This window comes from Trachypithecus francoisi, unplaced genomic scaffold (genome assembly GCF_009764315.1).
Source record: "Trachypithecus francoisi isolate TF-2019V2 unplaced genomic scaffold, Tfra_2.0 Lachesis_group5, whole genome shotgun sequence".
In the NCBI taxonomy this organism is placed as follows: Eukaryota; Metazoa; Chordata; class Mammalia; order Primates; family Cercopithecidae; genus Trachypithecus; species Trachypithecus francoisi.
Window position 1 is genome coordinate 145221605 of NW_022681470.1, and position 27312 is coordinate 145248916.

The 27312-nt window shown below is 59.6% G+C and overlaps 2 protein-coding genes across 6 annotated transcripts in view; one reads left to right on the top strand and one right to left on the bottom strand.

The window, feature by feature from the left end:
• The first annotated feature begins 287 nt into the window (after positions 1-287).
• On the top strand, positions 288-17926 carry PLIN4 (perilipin 4). The gene is made up of 9 exons (XM_033197047.1): positions 288-671; positions 821-888; positions 1414-1558; positions 2423-2484; positions 6288-6716; positions 7308-10533; positions 12030-12217; positions 16924-17010; positions 17086-17926. Exons 1-9 carry the CDS (start codon positions 374-376, stop codon positions 17416-17418), a joined length of 4836 nt encoding a protein of 1611 aa, XP_033052938.1. The 5' UTR covers positions 288-373; the 3' UTR covers positions 17419-17926.
• A 2022-nt stretch (positions 17927-19948) lies between these two features.
• HDGFL2 (HDGF like 2) overlaps positions 19949-27312 on the bottom strand; it is a 36115-nt gene continuing 28751 nt past the window's right edge. For 3 of the 5 annotated variants that reach the window (XM_033195707.1, XM_033195711.1, XM_033195710.1), the window contains exons 10-16: positions 26394-26497; positions 24445-24518; positions 24119-24189; positions 23580-23681; positions 22927-23140; positions 20832-20958; positions 19951-20258 (exon numbers count right to left, since the gene is read on the bottom strand). In XM_033195707.1, coding sequence (XP_033051598.1) covers positions 20159-20258; positions 20832-20958; positions 22927-23140; positions 23580-23681; positions 24119-24189; positions 24445-24518; positions 26394-26497 — 792 coding nt within the window. In that variant the 3' untranslated portion in view covers positions 19951-20158. Of the gene's footprint in view, positions 20259-20831; positions 20959-22926; positions 23141-23579; positions 23682-24118; positions 24190-24444; positions 24519-26393; positions 26498-27312 lie in introns of all 5 variants that reach the window. The other 2 variants (XM_033195708.1, XM_033195709.1) reach the window with 2 other exon arrangements.

A 27312-nucleotide genomic window follows, 5' to 3' on the forward strand; every position in this document is an offset into this window, starting at 1 on the left:
ACAGAGGCTCACAATCACTCTCTGTGTTGCTCTGTTGAGCCAAACGTGTATTAAGCGCCAAATGTATGCCAGGCACTGTTCTGTGGGAACCTGGGGGGAGGTGTTCCAGGCAGAGGGCACAGCCCGTGCAGAGGCCCTAAGGCAGGACTGTGCCAGGTGTGCTAGAGGCACAGCGAGGAGGCCTGTGTGACTGGGGCGAAGCAAGTGAAGGGGAAGCTGGGGGAGATGAGAGGAGAGAGGAAGCTGGATGCTACGGGACGTGGCGCAGGGTACGAGAGAGGAAACTGAGGCACAAAGATGGTAACGAGTCAAGGCGTCCTGGCACAGCGAGGATTTGAACTAGACCCATCTTGTGGATGGAACTGGAGGCAGGATGGCACACAAGCAGTCCCTCAGGGGGCCCAAGAGGGGAGCCCAGCTGGCCTGTGAGCCACTCAGCCTGGTGCAAGCTGTGGGCAGGGAACAGGGGAAAGGTGCTGGGCCCGGGCCCACACTGGGCTGGGCAGGTGGTCACATGACCGTCCAGGCCGCCTCCCCCGGGGCCCATTGGCCGCTTGCCCCTGCCGGCTGGGCCTGCGTCTGCCCTGGACCCTATAAGGTCAGGGAGCTGAGGGCAGAGCCAGCTGCCAGCCGGGCCAGTCCGTCCTCTGGGGGACCCCCGCGCAGTCCAGGTGAGCGGGGCCGCGTCTGCTTCAGTGACACCAGGGCGAGGCCAGGCCTGCAGGTGGGTGTCGGGGGCTGCTGAGGCTCTCGGGGGCTGTGGGTGTGGGATGGGAGGCTGGGGTACCCCTATTCACGCACCTTCTCTGCCCCCTTCCAGCTTCTCACATTCTCACTATGTCTGCTCCGGACGAAGGGAGACGGGATCCCCCTAAACCCAAGGGCAAGGTAAAGAAAGGAAATGGGGGGCAGATACTTGCTGGGGCCTGGAGATGCCCCAGAGTCGGGGAAGGTGACCTCCAGAGTCCTGGGGTCTCGAGTCTGGAGAGGTGCTTCCTTGGTGGGCTGGCGGGGAGGCTCTGGGAGCCATGATGCCAACCCCTTCCTTCCTGACCCAAGCTGGAGGTGGGGGACCCACGCAGACCTTGGCACCTTCCCCAGCGGGTGACCTTGGGCCGGCCTCAGCTCTGCCCCTCTCTGAGCCTCAGTTTCTCCATCTGTGCAGTGGAGGTCCTGGAAGGAAAAGGTCTTTGGAGATCAGGTAGACGATCTTTTCCTCTGTGCATGGGAGGCAGGCTGAGTCTGCCCATTGCCCAGGTGTGGAAACTGAGGCTGAGTGGCTAAAACACTTTCCCGAGGTCACCTGGGAGCAAGGGGCTGAGGCGGCATTGGGCTGATCAATGCTTCCTGCGACCCCTGTCCCTGTCGAGGCTTGGCCCGCTCATCCTGCACACCTCCCCCTCCCCATTGCAGACCCTGGGCAGCTTCTTTGGGTCCCTGCCTGGCTTCAGCTCTGCCCGGAACTTGGTGGCCAATGCACACAGCTCGGCGAGAGCCCAGCCAGCCACTGATCCTGCAGGAGCGCCTGCCACCGAGGCTGCCCGACCACAGGCTCAGGGTGAGTGGCCAGCCCAGCTGGGGGTGCGAGGGTACTCTAGACATGGACCTGGGAGAAGGAGCTCCCCGGGCAGGGACTTCTGGCCATTTGGCAAGCCCTCCACATTTGCCTGTATGTGGGACATCTTGTGGCGGATGGGGAAACTGAGGCATAAATATGGGGGTGAGTGGCTGAAAGTGGCTTTCAACCCAGCCTGTCTCCCTGCAATGCCGCCCACTCAGTCTCTCGGCCGTTCCCCCACCCTGTACCCCGTTTCTGATGCACCATGGACCAGGCTGGGTGCTCTGCCCCTCTGAGCTCATCAGAGTGAGATCCAGACTCCCAGGGAGAAGCAGCAGCTCCCCTGGGGTCACACAGCCCGGGAGCTCCCCGGCCTCCTGTGGCTCCGCTTGAGCAATCAGGGACGATGACAGGGAACCCAGGGATGAGGCGGCTGCCTGAGCTGGGCCTCCCTCTGGGCCCAGAGCCCCAGGCAGCTGACTTCTGCTCCACATACCTTGGCCTGGCGACAGGCAGCAGGCAGCTGCAGCGGGGGCGGGGTGGGTTGGGCAAGGGGCTGGTCCCCAACCCCAGGCTCTGTGAATCCTGGGACTCAGGGTGGGTGTCCAGCACCCAGCAGAGGAAGCTCCATGGAACCCTGCTTCGGGGAACAGCGGCCCTAGGCTTGGGGGGAGTCCCCAGCAGGGTTGCGGGGAGACCAGTTCTGGCTGGTAGCTGTGGATGTCACCTCCTGCTGTCCCTGGCGGGGTAGCTGAAACATTCCTGACCTTTCAGGCCGTGCCTGGCTATTGCACAATGGGCAGCCGGGTAGATGGTTCTAACCTGCATCCCTTCGCCCTCCCTGACTGGCCCCTGTCCCCACAGTGGCCACCCACCCAGAACAGACGGCCCCGTGGACGGAGAAGGAGTTGCAACCTTCGGAAAAGGTGAGAGGCATGTGCAGGGCAGGGTCTGATGTGGCAGGAGCCCTGGGGGTGCCCCCTCCTGGGACATTGCAGCTCCTGCCATCTGGGGGGCTGCTGTGGGCCTGAGGGAAGGCAGACAGCCTGGGGATCCCAGGCAGAGCTTCCCCTCTGAGCCTCTATTTCCACATCTGTGAAATGGGTGCGGTGCTACCTCACTCTAATCACGCAAGGCTCCAGTCTACACAGGGCTGTGCCTGGCACGATGCGACCAAAGCAACAGCAGCGTAACTACTTTATTTCTTCTACTTTTATTTTTTTGAGACGCAGTTTCGCTGTTTCACCCAGGCTGGAGTGCAATGGCACGATCTCAGCTCACTGCAACCTCCACCTCCCAGGTTCAAGCAATTCTCCTGCCTCAGCCTCCTGAGTAGCTGGGACAATTGCCCACCACCATGCCTGGCTAATTTTTTTTTTTTTTTTTTTTTTTTTTTTTTGAGACGGAGTCTTGCTGCGTCAACCAGGCTGGAGTGCAGTGGGATGATCTCGGCTCACTGCAAGCTCCGCCTCCCAGGTTTACGCCATTCTCCTGCCTCAGCCTCCCAAGTAGCTGGGACTACAGGTGCCCGCCACCATGCCTGGCTAATTTTTGTATTTTTTTGGTAGAGATGGGGTTTCACCATGTTAGCCAGGATGGTCTTGATCTTCTGACCTCAGGATCTGCCCACCTCAGCCTCCCAAAGTGCTGGGATTACAGGCGTGAGCCACCGCGCCCGGCCTTAATTTTTGTTATTTTTAGTAGAGACGGGGTTTCACCATGTTGGTCAGGTTGGTCTCGAACTCCTGACCTCAGGTGATCCACCCACCTCAGCCTCCCAAAGTGCTGGGATTATAGGCGTAAGCCACGACGCCTAGCAAGAGGAGCAGTTTTAATCAGTATTTTCCAGACGAGGATATTAGCTTAGAGAGGGCATGTGACTTGCCTAAGGCCACACAGGGAGTGTCGGGGGCAGGAGAGGGTAAAAAGCTGGGACTTGAATCTGAGTCTCTCCCCCTATAGAGCCCAAGGTGCTCACCTGAGCCAAAGTTAGTGGGGAGATGGGTTCTGAGAATATAATTTCAGGGCCTCTCAATCTCAGTCCTGTGGATATTTGGGGTTGGATCGTTCTCTGGGGTGGGGCCATCCTGGGCACTGCAGGGTGCCAAGCAGCATCCCTGGCCTCCACCTACTCCATGCCAGGAGTCTCCCCAAGTTGTGACAACTACCGATATCTCCAGACATCACCCAGTGCCCCCTGGAGGCAGAATCACCCAGTTGAGAACTTACTGAATTAAAACAGCACCTTGGCCGGGCACGGTGGCTCATGCCTATAATCCCAACACTTTGGGGAGGCTGAGGCGGGCAGATCAATTGAGCTCAGGAGTTTCAGACCAGCCTGGCCAACATGGTGAAACCCTGTCTCTAGTAAAAATACAAAAATTAGCCGAGCGTGGTGGTGGGCACCTGTAATTCCAGCTACTCAGGAGGCTGAGGCAGGAAAATTGCTTGAACCCAGGAGGCAGAGACTGCATGCAATGAGCTGAGATTATGCCACTGCACTCCAGCCTGGGTGACAGAGTGAGACTCTGTCTCAAAAAACAAACAAAACAGCACCTCATAGGTACACCTGAGTGTTAGAACTCCTAGGCCATCATCACCTTCATTCATTTTTGCTTTTTTTACTTTTATTATTATTAATATATATATATATTTTTGAGATGGAGTCTCACTAAGTTGCCCAGGCTGGAGTGCAGTGGCGCCATCTCGGCTCACTGCAGGCTCCGCCTCCCGGGTTCATGCCATTCTCCCGCCTCAGCCTCCCAAGTAGCTGGGACTACAGGTGCCTGCCACCACGCCCGGCTAATTTTTTGTATTTTTAGTATAGACCGGGTTTCACCGTGTTAGCCAGGATGGTCTCAATCTCCTGACTTCGTGATCCACCCATCTTGGCCTCCCAAAGTGCTGGGGTTACAGGCGTGAGCCACTGTGCCCGGCCTACTTTTATTATTATTATTATTATTATTATTTTTTTTTTTTTGGAGACGGAGTCTCGCTCTGTCGCCTGGGCTGGAGTGCAGTGGCCGGATCTCAGCTCACTGCAAGCTCTGCCTCTCGGTTTACGCCATTCTCCTGCCTCAGCCTCCCGAGTAGCTGGGACTACAGGCGCCCGCCACCTCGCCGGCTAGTTTTTTGTATTTTTTTTTTTTTTTTTTTTTTTTGAGGCGGAGTCTCGCTCTGTCGCCCAGACTGGAGTGCAGTGGCGCAATCTCGGCTCACTGCAAGCTCCGCCTCCCGGGTTCACGCCATTCTCCTGCCTCAGCCTCCCGAGTAGCTGGGACTACAGGCGCCCGCCACCTCGCCCGGCTAGTTTTTTGTATTCTTAGTAGAGACGGGGTTTCACCATGCTAGACAGGATGGTCTCGATCTCCTGACCTTGTGATCCGCCCGTCTCGGCCTCCCAAAGTGCTGGGATTACAGGCTTGAGCCACCGCGCCCGGCCAGTTTTTTGTATTTTTTAGTAGAGACGGGGTTTCACCATGTTAGCCAGGATGGTCTCGATCTCCTGACCTCGTGATCCGCCCGTCTCGGCCTCCCAAAGTGTTGGGATTACAGGCTTGAGCCACCACGCCCGGCCTTTTATTATTTTTTTGAGACAAGAGTCTCGCTCTGTCACCCAGGCTGGAGTGCAATGGCACGATCTCGGCTCACTGCAACTTCCGCCTCCTGGGTTCAAGCGATTCTCCTGCCTCAGCCTCCAGAGTAGCTGGGATTACAGGTGCCCACCACTATGCCCAGCTAATTTTTGTATTTTTAGTAGAGATGGAGTTTCACCATGTTGGTCAGGCTGGTCTCGAACTCTTGACCTCAGGTGATCCACCTGCCTTGGCCTCCCAAAGTGCTGGGATTACAGGCATGAGCCCCAATTACTCCCTGTAATTACATGGGGTCTCACTGTTGCCCAGGCTGCTCTTAAACTCCTGGGCTCAAGCAATCCTCCCACCTTAGCCACCCATAGTGCTAGGATTATAGGCGTGAGCCACTGTGCCCAGCCTGAATACATTATTATTTTTGAGACAGAATCTCATTCTGTTGCCCAGGCTGGAGTACAGTGGTATGATCATATTTCACTACAGCCTCAACCTCCTGGGCTCAAGCAATCCTCCCACCTCAGCCTCCCAAGTAGCTGGCACTACAGGTGTGGACCACCACCGAGCCAATTGTTAAAACTTTGTAGAGACTGGGTCTTGTTTGGTTACCCAGGCTGATCTTGAATTCCTGGGCTCAAGCGATCCTCCCACCTTGGCCTCCCAACGTGCTAGGACTGCAGGCATCAGCCATCACACCCAGCCTGGATATAATGATTTTAATAAGCGATTTTGGTCTCCCTGGTGTCACTAGGACACCAGGCTCAACATTTGCCATGAATGGAGACTAAGCAAGAGGAACAGAGATGTAACTGTAGGACCTGCGCTGAGTCCAGGCCTGGGACGTGCTGTCATGGACGAGGCCTGCCTGCAGCAGGGGAAGGGGGCGCATGAGAATGGAAGAGGCTGGAGCTGCGAGCTCATGAGGACTTTGTCCTGGAGAGCCAGGGTGCCACCCTACAGCCCGATGAGTGGTTGACCGGGGTTGGGGTGAGGAAGCAGCTTGCTTTTTGAGAAGGTGGGGGCCTCTGGGTGGCTGCAGTTTCTTGCCCCAAGGCACACTATGGGGCTGGGATGGCGGACATCGGGGTGGAGCATGTCTCTTAGTCCTTCTCTTGATCACCTGTGTCCTTTCTCAGCAGATGGTGTCCGGGGCCAAAGACCTCGTATGTTCCAAGATGTCCAGGGCCAAGGATGCCGTCTCCTCCGGGATGGCCAGTGTGGTGGATGCGGCTAAGGGAGTGGTCCAGGGAGGCCTGGATACCACTCGGTCTGCACTCACGGGCACCAAGGAGGCGGTGTCCAGTGGGGTCACGGGGGCTGTGGACATGGCTAAGGGGGCCGTCCAAGGGGGTCTGCACACCTCGAAGGCGGTCCTCACTGGCACCAAGGACACGGTGTCCGCTGGGCTCACAGGGGCAGTGAATGTGGCCAAAGGGACCGTACAGGCTGGCGTGGACACCACCAAGACTGTGCTGACTGGCACCAAAGACACAGTGACTACTGGGGTCATGGGGGCAGTGAATGTGGCCAGAGGAACCATTCAGACCGGTGTGGACACCAGTAAGACTGTCCTAACAGGTACCAAGGACACCGTCTGCAGTGGGGTGACCGGTGCCATGAACGTGGCCAAGGGGGCCGTGCAGGGGGGCCTGGACACCACTAAGTCTGTGGTCATGAGTACAAAAGACACAGTGTCCACTGGGTTCACAGGGGCAGCAAACGTGGCCAAGGGGGCCATGCAAACTGGGCTGAACACAACCCAAAATATCGCAGCAGGTACAAAGGACACCATCTGTAGTGGGGTGACTGGTGCCATGAACTTGGCCAGAGGAACCATCCAGACAGGCATGGACACCACCAAGACTGTCCTAACCGGCACCAAGGACACCGTCTGTAGTGGGGTGACCGGTGCCGCGAATGTGGCCAAAGGGGCCGTCCAGGGGGGCCTGGACACCACCAAGTCTGTCCTGACTGGCACTAAAGACGCTGTGTCCACGGGGCTCACAGGCGCTGTGAACTTGGCCAAAGGGACCATTCAGACTGGCGTGGACACCACCAAGACTGTCCTAACCGGTACCAAGGACACCGTCTGCGGTGGGGTGACCGGTGCCGCGAATGTGGCCAAAGGGGCCGTCCAGGGGGGCCTGGACACTACAAAGTCTGTCCTGACTGGCACTAAAGACGCTGTGTCCACTGGGCTCACAGGCACTGTGAACTTGGCCAAAGGGACTGTCCAGACCGGCGTGGACACCACCAAGACTGTGTTAACCGGTACCAAGGACACCGTCTGCAGTGGGGTCACCGGTGCCATGAATGTGGCCAAAGGGGCCGTCCAGACTGGCGTGGACACCACCAAGACTGTCCTAACCGGCACCAAGGACACCGTCTGCAGTGGGGTCACCGGTGCCATGAATGTGGCCAAAGGGGCCATGCAGACTGGCGTGGACACCACCAAGACTGTGCTGACCGGTACCAAGGACACTGTCTGCACTGGGGTCACTGGTGTCATGAATGTGGCCAAGGGGGCCGTGCAAACTGGGCTGAACACGACCCAAAATATCGCTACAGGTACAAAGAACACCCTTGGCAGTGGGGTGACCAGTGCCGTGAATGTGGCGAAAGGGGCCGTCCAGACGGGTGTAGACACAGCCAAGACCGTGCTGACCGGCACTAAGGACACAGTGACTGCTGGGCTCATGGGGGCAGTGAATGTCGCGAAAGGGACTGTCCAGACTGGCATGGACACCACCAAGACTGTCCTAACCGGTACCAAGGACACCGTCTGCAGTGGGGTGACCGGTGCCGCGAATGTGGCCAAAGGGGCCGTCCAGGGGGGCCTGGACACTACAAAGTCTGTCCTGACTGGCACTAAAGACGCTGTGTCCACTGGGCTCACAGGCACTGTGAACTTGGCCAAAGGGACTGTCCAGACCGGCGTGGACACCACCAAGACTGTGTTAACCGGTACCAAGGACACCGTCTGCAGTGGGGTCACCGGTGCCATGAATGTGGCCAAAGGGGCTGTCCAGACTGGCGTGGACACCACCAAGACTGTCCTAACCGGCACCAAGGACACCGTCTGTAGCGGGGTGACTGGTGCCGCGAATGTGGCCAAAGGGGCCGTCGAGGGGGGCCTGGACACCACCAAGTCTGTCCTGACTGGCACTAAAGACGCTGTGTCCACTGGGCTCACAGGCGCTGTAAACTTGGCCAAAGGGACCATTCAGACTGGCGTGGACACCACCAAGACTGTCCTAACCGGTACCAAGGACACTGTCTGTGGTGGGGTGACCGGTGCCGTGAACGTGGCCAAAGGGGCCGTCCAGGGGGGCCTGGACACCACCAAGTCTGTGGTCATGGGTACGAAAGACACAGTGTCCACTGGGCTCATGGGGACAGCGAACGTGGCCAAGGGGGCCGTCCAGACGGGTGTAGACACAGCCAAGACCGTGCTGACCAGCACTAAGGACACAGTGACTACTGGGCTCATGGGGGCAGTGAATGTCGCCAAAGGGACTGTCCAGACTGGCATGGACACCACCAAGACTGTCCTAACGGGCACCAAGGACACCGTCTGCAGTGGGGTGACCGGTGCCGCGAATGTGGCCAAAGGGGCCGTCCAGGGGGGCCTGGACACTACAAAGTCTGTTCTGACTGGCACTAAAGACGCTGTGTCCACTGGGCTCACAGGCACTGTGAACTTGGCCAAAGGGACTGTCCAGACCGGCGTGGACACCACCAAGACTGTGTTAACCGGTACCAAGGACACCGTCTGCAGTGGGGTCACCGGTGCCATGAATGTGGCCAAAGGGGCCATGCAGACTGGCGTGGACACCACCAAGACTGTCCTAACTGGCACCAAGGACACCGTCTGCAGTGGGGTCACCGGTGCCATGAATGTGGCCAAAGGGGCCATGCAGACTGGCGTGGACACCACCAAGACTGTCCTAACCGGCACCAAGGACACCGTCTGCAGTGGGGTGACCGGTGCCGCGAATGTGGCCAAAGGGGCCGTCCAGGGGGGCCTGGACACCACCAAGTCTGTCCTGACTGGCACTAAAGACGCTGTGTCCACTGGGCTCACAGGCGCTGTAAACTTGGCCAAAGGGACCGTCCAGACTGGCATGGACACCACCAAGACTGTGTTAACTGGTACCAAGGACACCGTCTGCAGTGGGGTCACCGGTGCCGTGAATGTGGTCAAAGGGGCCGTCCAGGGGGGCCTGGACACCACCAAGTCTGTGGTCATGGGTACGAAAGACACAGTGTCTACTGGGCTCATGGGGACAGCGAACGTGGCCAAGGGGGCCGTCCAGACGGGTGTAGACACAGCCAAGACCGTGCTGACCGGCACTAAGGACACAGTGACTGCTGGGCTCATGGGGGCAGTGAATGTCGCGAAAGGGACTGTCCAGACTGGCATGGACACCACCAAGACTGTCCTAACCGGTACCAAGGACACCGTCTGCGGTGGGGTGACCAGTGCCATGAATGTGGCCAAAGGGGCCGTCCAGGGGGGCCTGGACACTACAAAGTCTGTCCTGACTGGCACTAAAGACGCTGTGTCCACTGGGCTCACAGGCACTGTGAACTTGGCCAAAGGGACTGTCCAGACTGGCGTGGACACCACCAAGACTGTGTTAACCGGTACCAAGGACACCGTCTGCAGTGGAGTCACTGGTGCTGTGAATGTGGGCAAAGGGACCGTTCAGACAGGTATGGACACAGCCAAGACGGTGCTGAGTGGCACTAAGGATGCAGTGACTACTGGAGTCGTGGGGGCAGTGAATGTGGCCAAAGGAACCATGCAGACTGGCGTGGACACCTCCAAGGCTGTGCTAACGGGTACCAAGGACACCGTCTGCAGTGGGGTGACCGGTGCCATGAGCATGGCCAAAGGGGCCATCCAGGGGGGCCTGGACACCACCAAGGCAGTGCTGACCGGAACCAAAGACGCAGCGTCTGCTGGGCTCATGGGGTCAGGGAACGTGGCAACAGGGGCCATCCACACTGGCCTCAGCACCTTCCAGAATTGGTTACCTAGTACCCAGGCCATCTCCTGCGGTGGACTCGCCAGTTCCAGGACCACAGACAATGGTGGGGAGCAGACTGCCCTGAGCCCCCGAGAGGCCCCATTCACTGGCGTCTCCAGGCCCCCAGATATGCTCAGTGTAGGCCTGGAGCCTGCCTGGGAAGCCACAGCCACAACCAAGAGCCTTGCGACTGACGTGGCCACTTTCACCCAAGGGGTCGCCCTGGGCAGGGAGGACATGGGGCCCTTGGCCACCACACACAGCCCCAAAGAAGCCCCATGCTTGGCGATGCTGCGGAATGAGTTGGAGGGACTGGGGGACATCTTCCACCCCATGAATGCGGAGGAGCAAGGTGAGGGGATGCCCGGGTTCAGGCACAGCTGCTAGCGACACTTGACTCTTTTTTTTTTTGAGACGGAGTCTTGCTCTGTCGCCTAGGCTGGAGAGCAGTGGTGCCATCTCGGCTCACTGCAAGCTCCGCCTCCCGGGTTCACGCCATTCTCCTGCCTCAGCCTCCCCAGTAGCTGGGACTACAGGCGCCCGCCACCACACCCAGCTAATTTTTTGTATTTTTAGCAGAGACGGAGTTTTACCATGTTAGCCAGGATGGTCTTGATCGCCTGACCTCGTGATCCGCCTGTCTCGGCCTCCCAAAGTGCTGGGATTACAGGTGTGAGACACAGTGCCCAGCTGGGCCCTTGACTTTTTTTTAAAAAAAACGTATTTATTTGGTTTGTTTCAGATGGGGGTCTCACTATGTTGCCTAGGCTGGTCTTGAGCTCCTGGGCTCCAATGATCCTCCTGCCTCAGCCTCCCAAAGTGTTGGGATTACACACGAGAGCGCCGGCCCTTTTTCGGTTTTTTAGAGACAAGGTCTTGCTCTGTCGCCCACACTGGAGTGCAGTGGTGTGTTTATAGCTCACTACAGCCTCAACCTCTTGGGCTCAAGTGATCCTCCTGCTCCAGCCTCTCAAGGAGCTAGGACCACCATGCCCGGCTATGTTTTTTTTTTTTTTTGTAGACACAGGTCTCCCTATGTTGCCCATGCTGGCCTCAAACTCCTGGGTTCAAGTGATCCTCCAGTCTCAGCCTCCCAAAGTGCTGGGATTATAGGCATGAGCCACTATACCCAGCTTCATTTTTTATTTTTCCTTATTTTTGAAGCAGAGTCTTGCTCTTGCTGCCCAGGCTGGAGTGCAGTGACACAGTATCGGTTCACTGCAACCTCCATGCTTCCCGGGTTCAAGTGATTCTCTTGTCTCAGCCTCCTGAGTAGTTGGGATTATAGGCGCCTACCACCATACCTGGCTAATTACTATTATTACTTTGTATTTTTAGTAAAGATAGGGTTTCACCATGTTGGCCAGGCTGGTCTTGAACTCCTGACCCCAGGTGATCCACCAGCCTCGGCCTCCCAAAGTGCTGGGATTACGGGCGTGAACCACTGCGCCCGGCCTCACTTAACTTTTTTTTTTTTTTTTTTTTTGAGATGGAGTCTTGCTCTGTTGCCCAGGCTGGAGTGCAGTGGCCAGATCTCAGCTCACTGCAAGCTCCGCCTCCCCGCTCTATGCCATTCTCCTGCCTCAGCCTCCCGAGTAGCTGGGACTACAGGTGCCCACCACCTCGCCCGGCTATTTTTTTTTGTATGTTTTAGTAGAGACGGGGTTTCACCATGTTAGCCAGGATGTTCTCGATCTCCTGACCTCGTGATCCGCCCATCTCGGCCTCCCAAAGTGCTGGGATTACAGGCTTGAGCCACCGCGCCCAGCCCTCACTTAGCTTTTATAAAGCCCAAGCCCCAGTGCTCTGAGGGGCTTCTGGGACTGAGCAGTGCACCTTCCTTTCCAGCTCAGTTGGCTGCCTCCCAGCCCGGGCCGAAGGTGCTGTCAGCGGAGCAGGGGAGCTACTTCGTTCGTTTAGGTGACCTGGGTCCCAGCTTCCGCCAGCGGGCATTTGAACACACGGTGAGCCACCTGCAGCATGGCCAGTTCCAAGCCAGAGACACTCTGGCCCAGCTCCAGGATTGCTTCAAGCTGGTAAGAGCCTCCCCCTACTGCTGCCCCTTCCCCAGGGCACTTCTTAGAACTCCTGCGCAGAACTCACCTAGCTGCAGATACTGACTGAGTGTCTAGGAGACAATGCTGTCAGCACCACCGATGGCCATGGGTCTGCACTCATGGGCTTGCCTACCGGCAAGGGCAACAGAGATAGATCAGATCTTTAAAGACAGCGGGTGGCCAGGCATGGTGGCTCATGCCTCTAATCCCAGCACTTTGGGAGGCTGAGGCAGGCGGATCACTGGAGGTCAGGAGTTCGAGATCAGCCTGACCAACACAGAGAAACCCTGTCTACTAAAAATACAAAAATTAGCCAGGCGTGGTGGCACACGCCTGTAATCCCAGCTACCTGGGGGGCTGAGGCAGGAGAATCACTTGAACCCAGGAGGCGGAGGTTGCAGTAAGCCAAGATCGTGCCACTGCACTCCAGCCTGGGCGACAGAGCAAGACTGTCTCAAGAAAAAAAAAAAAAAAGACAGTGGGGACACAAAGATAGCAAAACAATGTCTGCAGAGGGGGATGTGGGCTGAGCAGGAAGGCCGTCCCTCTGGGTCCCGTCCTGACTGATGAGGAGACAGCTGTACAAAGCCCCCCAAAAGCAGGGACAGGACAGCAAGCTACCGGGGAGCAAACTGGGTGTGTTCAGAGGGTGGAAAGGCGGCGCTGTGGCTGGGGAACGTGAAGCCAGGATGGGATCCAGGGAGCCCACAGGGCCTGGGGCTGCAGGGCACACTGGAAAGGACCCAACTCAAGGTGACTCAGATGCATCCAGGGTCGCGTGCCCTGGCCAGAGTGGTCCTCTCCTCCCACTGGCCCTGCTCTCTTCCTCTGGCCTAGGGTCTCCCCTTTGGCAACGCGGACGTTGGGGTCAGATCATTCTTTGGGGTGGGGTCATCCTGGTCCCTGCAGGGAGCTGAGCAGTGTCCCTGGCCTCCAGTTTCCCCCTCCCCAGTCCTGAGGGCCAACATTTGCTCTAGATGCTGTTGTGCGCCCCTGGAGGCAGAATCTCACAGGACTGCTCTAGAGTTCTGTTTTTTTTATGTTTGTTTTTTGAGACGGAGTCTTGCTCTGTTGCCCAGGTTGGAGTGCAGTGGCGTGAACTCGGCTCACTGCAAGTTCTGCCTCCTGGGTTCACGCCATTCACCTGCCTCAGCCTCCTGAGTAGCTAGGACTACAGGCGCCCGCCATAACGCCAGGTTAAATTTTTTTCGTATTTTTTAGTGGAGATAGGGTTTCACCATGTTAGCCAGGATGGTCTTGATCTCTTGACCTCATGATCCACCTGCCTCAGCCTCCCAAAGTGCTGGGATTACAGGCGTGAACCATTGCGCCTGGCCAGGTTTTGTTTTTTTGAGACAGGGTCTTGCTCTGCCACCCAGGCTGGACTACAGGGGCTTGATCATGGCCCACTGCAGCTTCAAACTACTGGGCTCAAGAGATTCTCCCCTCTAAGCCTCCCAGGTAACTGGACAACTGGCACAACCACCACGCCCAGCTAGTATTTATTTGTATTTTTAGTAGAGATTAGACTTTGCTATGTTGCCCAGGCTGGTCTTAAACTCCTGGGTTCAAGTGATCCTCCTGCCTCAGCCTCTGGGTGCATATTACCACACCTGGTTAATTTAAATTTTTTGTAGAGATGGGCCTCCCTAAGTAGCCCAGGCTGGTCTTGAGCTTCTGGGCTCCAGCAATCCTCTTGCCTTGGCCTCCCAAAGTGCTGGGGTGACAGGCGTGAGCCATCATGCCCAGCAGTCACAGCTTTTATATGTTGGTGGACAGCAACCCCACCCCGGCGGGCCGTGAGAGACCTTGAGATGCCGCCCTTGGTCAGGATTACTGGCATGCAGCCCAGGCCACTGTGTTTTCAGTTAACATCCAGGGGTCTGTGACAAGCCGCAGTTTTTTTCTTTTTTTTTTCTTTTTCTTTTTTTTTTTTTTTTTGAGACGGAGTCTGGCTCTATCGCCCAGGCTGGAGTGCAGTGGCCGGATCTCAGCTCACTGCAAGCTCCGCCTCCCGGGTTTACTCCATTCTCCTGCCTCAGCCTCCGGAGTAGCTGGGACTACAGGCGCCCGCCACCTCGCCCGGCTAGTTTTTTTGTGTTTTTAGTAGAGACGGGGTTTCACCGTGTTAGCCAGGATGGTCTCAATCTCCTGACCTCGTGATCCGCCCGTCTCGGCCTCCCAAAGTGCTGGGATTACAGGCTTGAGCCACCACGCCCGGCCTCTTTTTTTTTTTTCCTTTGAGACAGAGTCTCGCTCTGTCGCCCAGGCTGGAGTGCAGTGGCTGGATCTCGGCTCACTGCAAGCTCCGCCTCCCGGGTTCACGCCATTCTCCTGCCTCAGCCTCCCGAGTAGCTGGGACTACAAGCGCCCGCCACCTCGGCCGGCTAACTTTTTGTATTTTTAGTAGAGACGGAGTTTCACCGTGTTAGCCAGGATGGTCTCAATCGTCTGACCTCGTGATTCACCCACCTTGGCCTCCCAAAGTGTTGGGATTATAGGTGTGAGCCACTGTGCTCGGCCGACAAGCCACAGTTTGAGGGTCTAACCCAGGGTTCTCAGTGCGGATGACCTGCCCCCAGGGGACACCAGTCCATGTCTGGGGACATCTGTGGTTGTCACAACCGGGGCAAGCCACTGGTGGAGAGAGTGGAGGCCAGGGACGCTGCTCAGCACCCTGTAGTGCTCAGGGCGGCCCCACCTCAGCAAACCTGGGGACCCTTGGGACACCTCATGTCACTGTGGCCACCCCCAGCTAGACAGTCGCTGCTGCGCCTCTGGCACGTGGGCCAACGGCGCACTTGGAAGGCGTTCCGTAAACACCACGGAGGAATGAAGGAACGGGCCCACCCTCGTGGCGCGGTGCGAGCGGCTGATCACAAAGCCTTTTCCCACCTTTGAATCCTCACAGCAAAGTAGCCTGGGCCAGAGCTCAGCCCAGGCATTTTTTAGAAGGGGAGACGGAGGCCACAGAAAGAGAAGAGCTGTGCTCAGGGCCACATGTGAAGGATGCGGGGCTGGGAAATGGGATGTGGTGTGTGACTCATCATGCCTCACTTGTTCCTTTAAGTGCTACTGAAGGCCTTGGATATCCCAAGAACCCAGGCCTGCCCTCGAGGGGGGAAGCCGTTGTTGGGGAAGACAAGTCACAGATGAATGTTTAGGGTGTCGGATGATGCTTGGAAACATGGAACATGTACCCGGATAAGGAAGTGGCTGTGCTGGGGCTGGTCACCCTGAAGAGGGGACTCTTGAGTCAGGTCTAAATGATAGAGAGGGAGTGTCAGAATGGGCAGGAGTATAATCTGAGCAGAGGGCACAGGCCGTGCAAAGGCCCTGGGGCAGGACGATCCCTGGCATGTTGGAGGAACAGCAAGGTCTGGGTGGCTGGAGCCGAGTGCGGAGGGGACGGGGCAGGTCGGGCTGGACCTGGCCTTCCATCCTGAGGGAGGGGGGAGCCCGGGAGGGCTCTGGGCAGAGGAGTGACCTGATCCAAGGCAGGTCTCATTTAAAAGGATCGCTCTGATGGGAAGGACAGGCCACCGGGCGGGGGCAAAGGACGGAGGTGGAGACAGTGGGACGTAAACCCAGGCCAGTGTTGCCCAAGGACCTCAGGAGTCATGCTGTGGTGGTGAGAAGCAGCTAGGCTCTGGGTGTTTTGAAGTCAGAGCTGCCCGGGTCTGATGTAGGAGGTGAGAGAGAGAAGACCCCAGGAGACCCCTGAGGCTTGTAATGTGAGCAGACAAGGAGAGTAGGGGCCTGAGGGGAGGCCGAGTGGGTTGCAGAGTGGATATTAGGAGCCTGGCCTTGGACAGGGTGAGGGGAGATGCCTGGGGGGGCACCGAGAGGACGCGTCTGTATACGCAGCTGGCTTCAGGTGTCCAGCACTGGTGCGGGGAGGGCGACAGCAGTCTGGAGTTGACATTTTGACTGTGTGCCACATCCTCACCAGCCGTTGAGATGATGAGGAAGACGGGGCCCTGTGGACAGGGTGGCAGGGCGTGGGTGCCACGTGCTGGGGACACAGCAATGAGGATAGAGTCCTGAGCGTTCCCCCCCAAGGGGCGGATAAACACCAAGTCAACGAACACCAAAGCCGCGCGCTGTGCCCCGAGGACAGGAGCAGATGTGACGGGAGGGACTGGGGCTGCCACACCACGGGCTGGGAAGGTTTCGCAAGAGTCACCTGGAGCTAAGGCTGAACGCGGGCCTTGTGAAGGGCCCGGGAAGCAGGCTCTGGGCAGTGTGTGCAAAGGCCGTGGGGCAGGAGCCTGCTGGAGTGGCCGGAGGGCAGAATGGAGCCAGTGTGGCCGCAGTGGAGACAGCAGTGGGGTGTGATGGGAGATGAGGCCAGAGGTGTCCCAGGGGCCAGCCCACCAAGGCCATGCTGAGGAGCTGGGTTTTATCTTAAGGGCACTGGGCAGCCACAGGAGGGTTTAGCAGTGAGGAGTGACATGACACCACGAGTGCTGTGTTACGTGTGCTCCCGGGTGACCTCGTGGGGAAGTGTGAACCACTGCTTCTTTCTGCGAAACAACACGTCCACTGTGGTACAACTGACTTGGAATTCGCAGCCTTTGTCCCAGGACTCGGAATGTGCCCAGGTCCCTGGGGGAGGGGGAGCTGGGGGCTGTGAAAGGTCTTTGCCAAGAAGCCATCATCTCCCCACTGTACTCTCTCTCCAGATTGAACAGGTCCAGCAGGCCCCAGAGGGGCAGCCGTGTATGGACCAGGGCTCAGGTGCCAGTGTGGAGGATGCTACTGTCCAGGAGGTGGGTCTGGCACAGGGCTGGGGTCCCCCCACCCCACCCGTGGGTCTCCACTCACCTCGCGCCTTCCTCCCACAGGAGCGGGACGCCGGGGCACTGTCCAGGGTCTGCGGCCTTCTCCAGCAGCTGCACACGGCCTACAGTGGCCTGGCCTCCAGCCTCCAGGGCCTGCCCGCCGAGCTCCAGCAGCCGGTGAAGCAGGCGCGGCGCAGCCTCTGTGAGCTCTATGGCGTCGTGGCCTCGGCTGGCTCTGTAGAGGCGCTGCCCACAGAGCAGCTGGTGCAGTGCCGCGAGGGTGTGCACCAGGCGTGGCAGGGGCTAGAGCAGCTGCTGGAGGGCCTACAGCACAACCCCCCGCTCAGCTGGCTGGTAGGGCCCTTCGCCTTGCCCCCCGGCGGGCAGCAGCTGTAGGAGCCTGCAGGCCCGGGGCAGGGTCGCCCTGCTCTGCCCAGGGAGGAGCTGCCTCAGAACCTTCTTTCCAGCCCCAAATCTAGATCGGTTTCCTAAAGCCCTAGACCTTTGGGGCTGCAGCTGGCTGAGCAGTGAGGGGCTGCGGAGGCAGTGACCTTCTGAGCGGAGCCACCCCACGCCCTGCTCCGGGCCTGCCTGCACCTCCCACCTCCTCCCCAGCACTGCCTGCCCCTCTCGGAGCCTGGGGTGGCTCAGACCGCCAGCCAGGAGCCTTCCCTTGAAGACCGTGAGCGAGTACTGCAATTAGGAAAGAGAAAAAGCAGCGTGCCCAGTCTGGAAGGGCATCCATTTGCCCCAATAGCAACCCTTTTCTATCTAGTAGGGCTCTTCCAGTCCTGCAGCACGGGCCCCCAGCTACTAGCGGTGCAGGCAGTGCTGTGGCATCCCAGGCTCCAGGCCGCTCCGTCCTTGTGCTGAAAGCGGGTCTCTGGCCTTAGCGCACCTTGAGGGTCTTAAGAACCACATTCCCTCATACTAGAAGGTACTAGAAAATGTGAAACTTGGCAGGGTGTGGTGGCTCACGCCTGTAATCCCAGCACTTTGGGAGGCCGAGGCGGGCGGATCACGAGGTCAGGAGATCGAGACCATCCTGGCTAACACGGTGAAACTCCGTCTCTACTAAAAATACAAAAAATTAGCCAGGTGTGGTGGTGGGCGCCTGTAGTCCCAGCTACTCGGGAGGCTGAGGCAGGAGAATGGCATGAACCCGGGAGGTGGAGCTTGCAATGAGCTGAGATCTCGCCACCGCACTCCAGCCTGGGCGACAGAGCGAGACTCCGTCTCAAAAAAAGAAAATGTCAAACTGCCATCATCCCAAGGCAGGCTGCTACTGCCTTTGCTGACCCCTGGGGTGGCCTCACAGTGGGGACAAAGCTGCCCGGAGCCACGGCAGCCACAGCTAGGGCTTTGCACCAACCTGGCTTGAGACTGCGCAATTTGCAGGGGGTGGGGGGGTGCAAAAACAAGCAAACAGGCTTCTGCCTCCAGGTGCCCACCAGAGGCCTGGCCGGGCACCTGGGGCTCTGAGGCCCCCGGGGAGGCTGGGCCCAGCGGCTGCCCCTGGAGAACAGACGAACTGCTTCCTCACAGGGAACTGTGCTTCCTGGAGGGATCGGACAGGGCTGGGAACAGCCACAGAGGCTGCGTGCCTGTGACACAGCCTCTTCTCCCCCGCACACTCCCCTGGGTCCTCAGGACCACCCACCCAAGCGCTGGGCTGCAGAGGAAGCGGGGCTGGGGAGGCTGTGGGCATCGAGACACTGGCGGCAGCGGACCCACCCACCTGGCAAGGTCGCCTGACTCGGTGCTCTCAGACTGGCCCAGGCCGTGGAGGCTGGCAGGCTCAGGTCAGGTGTGAGAGGTGCACTGCGGCTGTGCTCAGTCCACGGGGAAGAGCCGTTCAGCCCGGCCTCCCCAGGAAGCCATATCCCCACTCACCCGGTAAGAGAACCTTTCTGTCCCCTTCCCACGCTCTCTTAGGACACAAGCCCAGGAACCCCAGACCCGGGGGGAGGAAGGGTGGAGGGACTGCTGGCCCCCAGGGGTCACGGTGCGCACCAGGGACCGTGAGGGGCCGGGGCATTCAGCTCAGCTCCGAACCGGGGAAGCCAGCACAGCAGGGGCAGCCTCAGGTGACAGGCCGTGAGAGGGGACGGGTCAGGAGCCTTCCCGAGCCTTCTCCTCAGCCTGACACCCATGGCCATCGGAGGCTAGGATGCCAGACACAGCCATTTCCAGAAATCCAGGCACAGTGACTGCAGCTTACGTCCAGCCAACCAAGCATGGAGCCGGGGCTCAGGAAGTCGCTTCCCACCATACCAGAGCCTAATTCTTACTGGGACGGAGACAACTCGGCCACGCTGGGCAGGCGGACAAACCCGAGACGCCACTGTGGAATAAGTAACCTCGGTGCACGGTGTGACTTGCTAGGGGCCGTCCCCACGTGACAGTCCCTTATGCAGAGAAGGAAAGAGAAGCCCAGAGTGGGAGGGCAACTTGCCCAAAGTCACACAGGGTGCGGGTGAGTCGAGGCCGGGCCCTGAGGCCCACGCCCCTTGAACACTGGAGACCACTGTCAGCTAGCAGTGGTCTTCAGGGAAGGCCGGGTCTCCACCCTCCCAGCCCAGCCTCGGGGACCCTCGCCCTCCCCACATCTGACCTGCTCACCTGCCTGGATGCTGGGCTGCCAGACACAGGAAGCATCAGACCCCAGCCTCCCGGGTGTGGGGCGGGGAGCAGGCCTCAAAGCTTAGCGGCCCCGGTTTCTCCCTCTTGCCTCCGGGAACGGCTTGCTCCCGCCCAGCTCTCCCGCCACCGGCCTTTCAGGGCTGGGCTGGGCCCAGAGCGCCTTTTAGTCGCTTCTCACGGTGGCTCGATGGCTCAGCCCAGTCCCAAACAGGCCCAGTGACGCTGCCAACTGCTCCCCAGCTCAGGCCCCCACCGCACCAGCAATGCTACAAAACCAAGCCAATAAAAGTGATTTCTTTTTTCATTAAAAAACCCTTTATAGTCATTTCATGGTGGTTGGAAATCACAGAAATTAGGCAGAAAAAAAAAACCCAAGGGAACAAACACAAACAGCACGGCGTTCCCCACAGTTCTCCACTCTGCTCTCCAGTGAGCTGGGGAAGGAGAGGGGCAGCCTGAGCTCGGGCGGGGGCTGGGCCTGGCTGCCCACGGCTCAGCTCTCCTCGTCCAGGGCCTCCGAGTCCCCCCGTGCCCTCTCGCGCTCCTGCCGGTCACTCCCAGGCCTGTCCAGGTCGGGGCCCTCCCGTAGGCTGCTGATAGGAACAGCAAAGGCAGTGTGAGGATGCCCTCCCGCCCCTGCCCTGCCTGTGGGGCAGTCAGATGGGACGGGCACTGAGGAGTATGCGCCCATTTGTGGCACCTGAGGCTGGAGTGTCACCCAGCCAGTCTTCTGCCACTAGAGACCACAAACATCTCCAGGGTCCCCACGCTGGCACCAGCCAGGCCTAGCACAAGGCAGCTGCTGTGTAAGCGAGTGACTCCACTGAGCCTTGTACCAGACAGCAGCCCACGGTGATGGGCACTGGCACCGTCAGATAGCCGGGTGCCTGTGCTCAGGGCCTGCCTAGGCCACCCTGGAGGCTCGGCAAGAAGCTACCTTCCCAGGAGGCCAGGGGCAGGCAGCTCAAAGCCCTGGAGCTGCCTCAGTGGGGGCCACTGGAAGGAAGTGCCAGCCAGTGGGGCCCTGGGGTCAGCTGTGAGGATGGGAGGCCCCTGAGTGGGGGGCGACATCCCTGGGACCCTTCCCAGAGGGACTGGCACAGACACACAGTGTGCATCATGCCACTGCTGCTCAGGAGGCACACCCCACGGCCCGGGACACTCACTCGTGCAGGTCTTCAGAGGAACCACACCTCGGCCCCTCCTCCGAGTCCCGACCCTCCTCGTGCTCCTTGTCCTCCGCACTCTCCCCCTTCTGCGACGTGGCCTCGCCATTCACCGGCGCTGAGAGATCTGAGTGGGACAGAGGGGTCACAGGTCACTGCTGGGCTCCAGCTGGGAACCCCAGAACCCTTCCCCCTTGAGGACTGGACCAGGGGCCAAGCTGAGCACCGTGGGTGATGCATGCCCATCCACCTGGACCCCGGCACCTGCCGCCTGGTCTGCAAGCTCCCGACACGGAGGCCAGGCTCTGCATGGTCCCATCCTGCAGCCGGCCCCAGCCCCAGCCACACTGGCCTGGAGAACTGGGGGCCCAGGAAATAAGGGAATGTCGGCAGCCCTGAGAAAAGCCCACAGCAGCCTGGGAAAGACAAAGGAAGACGAGGTCGGGCACGGGGGCGCACAATCCCAGCACACGGGAGGCCGAGATGTGACGCTCACTTGAGCCCAGGAGTTCAAGACCAGCCTGAGCAACATGCCAGCAACCCTGTCTCTACAAAAAATACAAAAATTAGCGGGGCCTGGCCCGACACAGTGGCTCACGCCTGTCATCTCAGCACTTTGGGAGGCCGAGACGGGCGGATCACGAGGTCAGGAGATCGAGACCATCCTGGCCAACACAGTGAAACCCGGTCTCTACTAAAAAACACAAAAAACTAGCCGGGCGTGGTGGCGGGCGCCTGTACTCCCAGCTACTTGGGAGACTGAGGCAGTAGAATGGCATGAACCCGGGAGGTGGAGCTTGCAGTGAGCTGAGATCCGGCCACTGCACTCCAGCCTGGGGGACAGAGCAAGACTCTTGTTTCAAAAAAAAAAAAAAATTAGCAGGGCGTAGTGGTGTAGGCCTATAATCCCAGCTCCTCTGGAGGCTGAGGTGGGAGGATGGCTTGCCCCCAGGTCAAGGTTGCAGTGAGCTGTGACTGTACCACTGCACTCCAGCCTGGGGGACAGAGCGAGACCCCATCTCAGAAAAAAAAAAGAAGAAAAGACACCACCCTCCGGCTGCCCCCTGGGCCGCAGAGCCCCGTGCCAAACTCGCCCATCCCATCTCCAAAGGGCTGCTCTGCACACCCGTGATGGGGCCATGTCAGCCCAGCAGCCCTGAGGGTCACACCCCCGTCTCCTGTTGGCCCACCAGGCAAGCAAAGGCACCTGAGGCCTTTGCCCCCAAACCTCCACCGACTGCATCTCTGAACCATGCCCCACTCTTTGCCCCTGCTGCACAGAGCCACCCCGTCTCTGGGCGTCCCAGGGTTGGAGGCGGTGGAGGTGTGTGGTGTCATGCACTGTTCCCATCACCCCTCTGGCGTGAGCCCCAGGGTGCCTGCACCCTGGCTGCCTGGCACACAGTGGGACTGAACGCCCCTCACTGGCTGCCTGGCACACGGTGGGACTGAACGCCCCTCACTGGCTGCCTGGCACACGGTGGGACTGAACGCCCCTCACTGGCTGCCTGGCACACGGTGGGACTGAACGCCCCTCACTGGCTGCCTGGCACACGGTGGGACTGAAGGCCCCTCACTGGCTGCCTGGCACACGGTGGGACTGAACGCCCCTCACTGGCTGCCTGGCACACGGTGGGACTGAACGCCCCTCACTGGCTGCCTGGCACACGGTGGGACTGAACGCCCCTCACTGGCTGCCTGGCACACGGTGGGACTGAATGCCCCTCAAACTGGCTGCCTGGCACACGGTGGGACTGAAGGCCCCTCACTGGCTGCCTGGCACACGGTGGGACTGAAGGCCCCTCACTGGCTGCCTGGCACACGGTGGGACTGAAGGCCCCTCACTGGCTGCCTGGCACACGGTGGGACTGAAGGCCCCTCACTGGCTGCCTGGCACACGGTGGGACTGAATGCCCCTCACTGGCTGCCCCAGGGATGAAAGCCGGGTTTGCACATAGACCCCAACAGGACACAACACTCTGGCGGGTTTGGGGCAGAGAGCAGAGCTGTGCGCCCCTTCTGGAATGTTCTGCAAAGCATCTGTTTCTTCAGCTGAGGAGACAGAGGTTCAGGGCCCACCCCACCTGCCCCTCACCGGTGCTGGGCTTGTCTTCCGCCTTCTCCTGGGGGGCCTCCTCCCCAGCCAGCTCCTCCCCGGCCAGCTTCTCCTCGGCCTTCTCCTTCTCCGTCCCAGCCTTGTTCGCTTTCTGCACCGCCTCGATCTTTGGGCCGAGGACCCGTGACTTCAGCCGGGTGTAGACTTCTGCCGCCTTCTCCATCACGTCCTTGTTCGCTTTGTAACGGCGAATCTGGCCACCAAGAGAAGAGGCCTGGCTCACCCAAGTGCAACGGCCCTAGCCCGGGCCCTGGGGCCCCTGCCCCAGCAATGCACTCCTCCCACAGCGCCTCCCGGGAGCACAGCTCTGTGCGCCGGGCTTTTTTTTTTTTTTTTTTTGAGACAGTCTCGCTCTGTCACCCAGACTGGAGTGCAGTGGCACGATCTCGGCTCACTGTGACCTCCGCCTCCCAGCTTCAAGTGATTCTCCTGCCTCAGCCTCCTGAATAGCTGGGATTACAGGTGTGAGCCACCATGCCCGCCCAGCAACGGGCATTTCTACCCGGCAGCCCATGTCCTCCTCACTGACCCAGGGCTGCCCCGACAGGAACCTGCTGGGGGCCTGGGTTCCTGGGCAGACACCTGCTCCCCGCTCCCCCGCCCGCACCCTGCGCCTCTGGTTCCCGCCATACCTTCTTCAAGGTGGCCACCACGTCTGTGTTCTTCTGGAGGATCTGAGAGGTCACCTGCAGGGTGCCCAGCTCCTCTAGAGCATTCAGGCACCTCTTCACGTCCTGCAGGGTGGGGTGGGAGTGAGGGGGACGGCCTGGCCGAGGGGTCCCCAGGGGTCCCAGGGCCCCAACGGGCAGAGGAAGACATCCTGGGCTCTCCCTGACGGGATCGGAATCTGAAGAACAGCTCCACCCCAAGCCCGTCCGGCTGACGCGGAACTCCAGGGACAGGCAGGTACTGGGGGTCCCAGGTGCGTGGGGGTTGGTCCTGGGAGCCTCCACGCACCACCTGCCGGGAAAGCTGGGTGCTGCATGTCAGGACCGGCTCCCCCAGGGCCCTTGGCCAGGAGACCCCATATGCTCACTACCAACTGGAACAGACTCCCGGCCCACCCACCCGCAGGACCCCGGCTTTGTCTCAGTTTCCCCAGACTTCTAAGGGAGCCCCGCGGGGAGGTGGCAGTGGGAACTGCTTGGCTTAGGGGCCCCGAGGGTCTTACCGGGCTGTCGACCTTTAGGGCAAACTTGATCTCACTGTGCAGCTTCTGCAGCTTCTCCTCCACGGAGGGCTCTGGGCCGGAGAGAGCACCGCATGGGCCCAGGCAGGGCCACAGGGGGCCAGCTGCTTGGGGGCAGGAGACTGAGAGTCTCTGGAGGAGTTGAAATGGGGGCCCCAGGTCTGCAGGCTCAGCCCCCAACCATGCAGGCACCCCTGATGTGCTGAGCACCCTCTCTAGGGATAGGCAAGACAGGCCGGCCACGCCATGGCTGTCCCCGTTCCCCTCAGCGAACTCAGTGTGGGCAGTGCTGGGCAGCCAGGCCTCACCTTTCTTCTTCTCTACCTTCCTGTCCATCGAGAAGCCCTCGGACCGCTTCCGGGTCCGCTCCACCTTCACAGGCCTGTGGAGAAGTGCTCCCCTTAGTCAGGCCCCGCCACCGGCGCTCTGCCACTGAGGGGCTAGCGCCCGACGGGGTGGACCCAAATCCGATGCAAAGGAAACCTCTGGGAGGCCCTGGGACCTAAGCCAGGAAATGGGAGACGGGGAGGCCCTGCCATGGCCTAGGCCTAGGGCAGACCAGGGCGGCCACAGGCTCGAGCTGACCAAAGATACGAGCCTTTCCCTGGGTTCTTAAGAAATCCCGGATTGGCCGGGCGCGGGGCTCAAGGCCTGAATCCCAGCACTTTGGAGGCCGAGACGGGCGGATCACGAGGTCAGGAGATCGAGACCATCCTGGCTAACACGGTGAAACCCGTCTCTACTAAAATATACAAAAATTAGCGGCGAGATGGCGGGCGCCTGTAGTCCCAGCTACTCGGGAGGCTGAGGCGAGAGAATGGCGTAAACCCGGGAGGCGGAGCTTGCAGTGAGCTGAGATCCTCCCGGCACTCCAGCCTGGGCGACAGAGCGAGACTCCGTCTCAAAAAAAAAAAAAAAAAAAAAAAAAAAAAAAAAAAAAAAAAAAAAAAAAAAAAAGAATCCCGGATTCTCTTCCTCGTTCACATAGCCAGGGGCTGGCTTCTTCTACCAGAGTCAGTGAGCTAGGAAAAGGCCCTCAAGGGTGACACGCACGCAGGAGGGGAGGCCCAGTGCTGAGGCTCGGTGCTGCGTGCTGCTCTGCACCCGTCACTGCCATACCCTCATGCCAAGTCCTCACGGCCAGGTTTGCCCACCCAAGGCCAGATGCCATTTAGAAAGTGGGCTGGGGAACCGGGCGCAGTGGCTCATGCCTGGAATCCCAGCACTTTGGGAGGCCGAGGCAGGTGGATCACGAGGTCAGGATCTGGAGACCATCCTGGCTAACACGGTGAAACCCCGTCTCGACCACAAATACAAAAAATTAACTGCGCATGGTGGCAGGCGCCTGGAGTCCCAGCTACTTGAGGGGCTGAGGCAGGAGAATCGCTTGAACCTGGGAGGCGGAGGTTGCAGTGAGCTGAGATCGCACCATTGCACTCCAGTCTGGCAGAGCGAGACTCCATCTCAAAGACCAAAAAAAAAAAAAGAAAGTGGGCTGGGTGCGGTGATTCACGCTTGCAATCCCAGTGCTTTGGAAGGCCGAGAAGGGCGGATCACGTGGTTAAGAAGTTGAGAACAGCCTGGCCAACATGGTGAAACCTTGTGTCTACTAAAAATACAAAAATTAGCTGGGAGTGGTGGCAGGTGCCTGTAATCCCAGTTACTCGGGAGGCTGAGGCGGGAGAATCGCTTGAACCCGGGAGGCAGAGGTTGCAGTGAGCCGAGGTCACGCCACTGCACTCTAGCCTGTGAGAAAGAGCGAGACTCCGTCTCAAAAAAAAGAAAAAAGAAAGTGAGCTGGGAGATGGGCTGTCTCCCCACCACAGGGGAACCAAGATGCAAGCCCCTAGGCCGGGGCGCAGTTTCTCCCTCCTCCTCTGCTCTGCAGACACTGGTGATGGACTGTTCTCTGGGACGGGTCGTTCTGGGCCCTACAGGGCGCTCAGCAGTGTCCCCGGCCTCCACCTGCTCCATTCTCGAAGCACCCCCCAGTCATGACAACCACAGAGGTCCCTGGACTGGCCCAGTGTCTCTGGAAGCAGGATCACCTCGGGGGAGACCCCTGGGCTGGGAAAAGATTCCGCTCCGGCAGCAGCGATTCCTACGCAGCCCATACAACCCAAGGACCAGGAACTTTTACTGGGTCTGGCTCCAAGGCTGAGCTCAGAGGTGGGACTGCCCCTGTAAGGGGTGAGGCTTGCGGGGTGATGCAGCGTGCAGGGCCCCCGGGGTGTGGAGGGCGTGGAGCCGGGCTCACTTGGCTTGTGGCTTCTCCTCGGGCCGCGCTCTCTTCTCCTTCTGGCCAGGTTTCCTGGTGGGCTCTGTGCTTGGGGACTGCAGCTTCTTCGCTGACTTCTTGGCCTACAGCAGTCAGGAAGGGCGCGTTGGAGCAGTTGAAAGGGGATTACCCAGACCCCTAGCCCATCCCACTACTGGGGACGCAGCTGGACCCTTTCTGCTGCCCTCCACACTGTTTGAAGGTGCTGGGGCAGGATGGGAGGGGAGGGAGGACCCAGTGTCCGGTCCTGAGTGGATCGTGGAGTTCTTGGAGCCCAGGCCCCACCCAGCAGAGGAGCAGCCCCCTGCACTCTTCCTGCCCAGCAGTCCTGGGCTGTGGCTGCAGCGCCTCCTGCACCAGGAGTTCGGTGCCCTTTCTGTGACGAAGGGAGTGACAGAGAGAACACGGCGTTGTTCCTGCTTTCCCCAAAGAAGGCAGGCCTGTCCGAGGGACACCAGCACGTGGGGTCCAGGGCTCAGTCTAGGTCAGACTCTCTGAATTCAGGCCACACTGCCTGAATCTCCACGAGGGGAGAGGGCACGATAGGGCCCGCAGCCCCACACGTGATACATGAGAGGCCCAACAGTCACCACTCTAGGAGGCCTCCTACCTACTCCCACGCTCACCTGCAAGCTGCACCCAGCGGCAGCCAGAGGGCACCAGAGAGCACCCAAGTGAGGGCCTGTCCCTCCCCTGTCCAGTGCCCTCTGTGGCTCCCACCTCCCTCAGGGTTAAAGCCCAAATCCTCCCTGCAGCCCACGTGGCCCTGTCTGGCCTGCCCTGTCCCCTCCCCACCCTCCCCTTTTCCCTCTCTCCCCTCCTCCCTCTGCTCCAGCCGCAGAGGCCACCTCGCTGTTCCTCCAGCACACCAGGAGCAGTCCTCTGGGCTTCTGTGTGA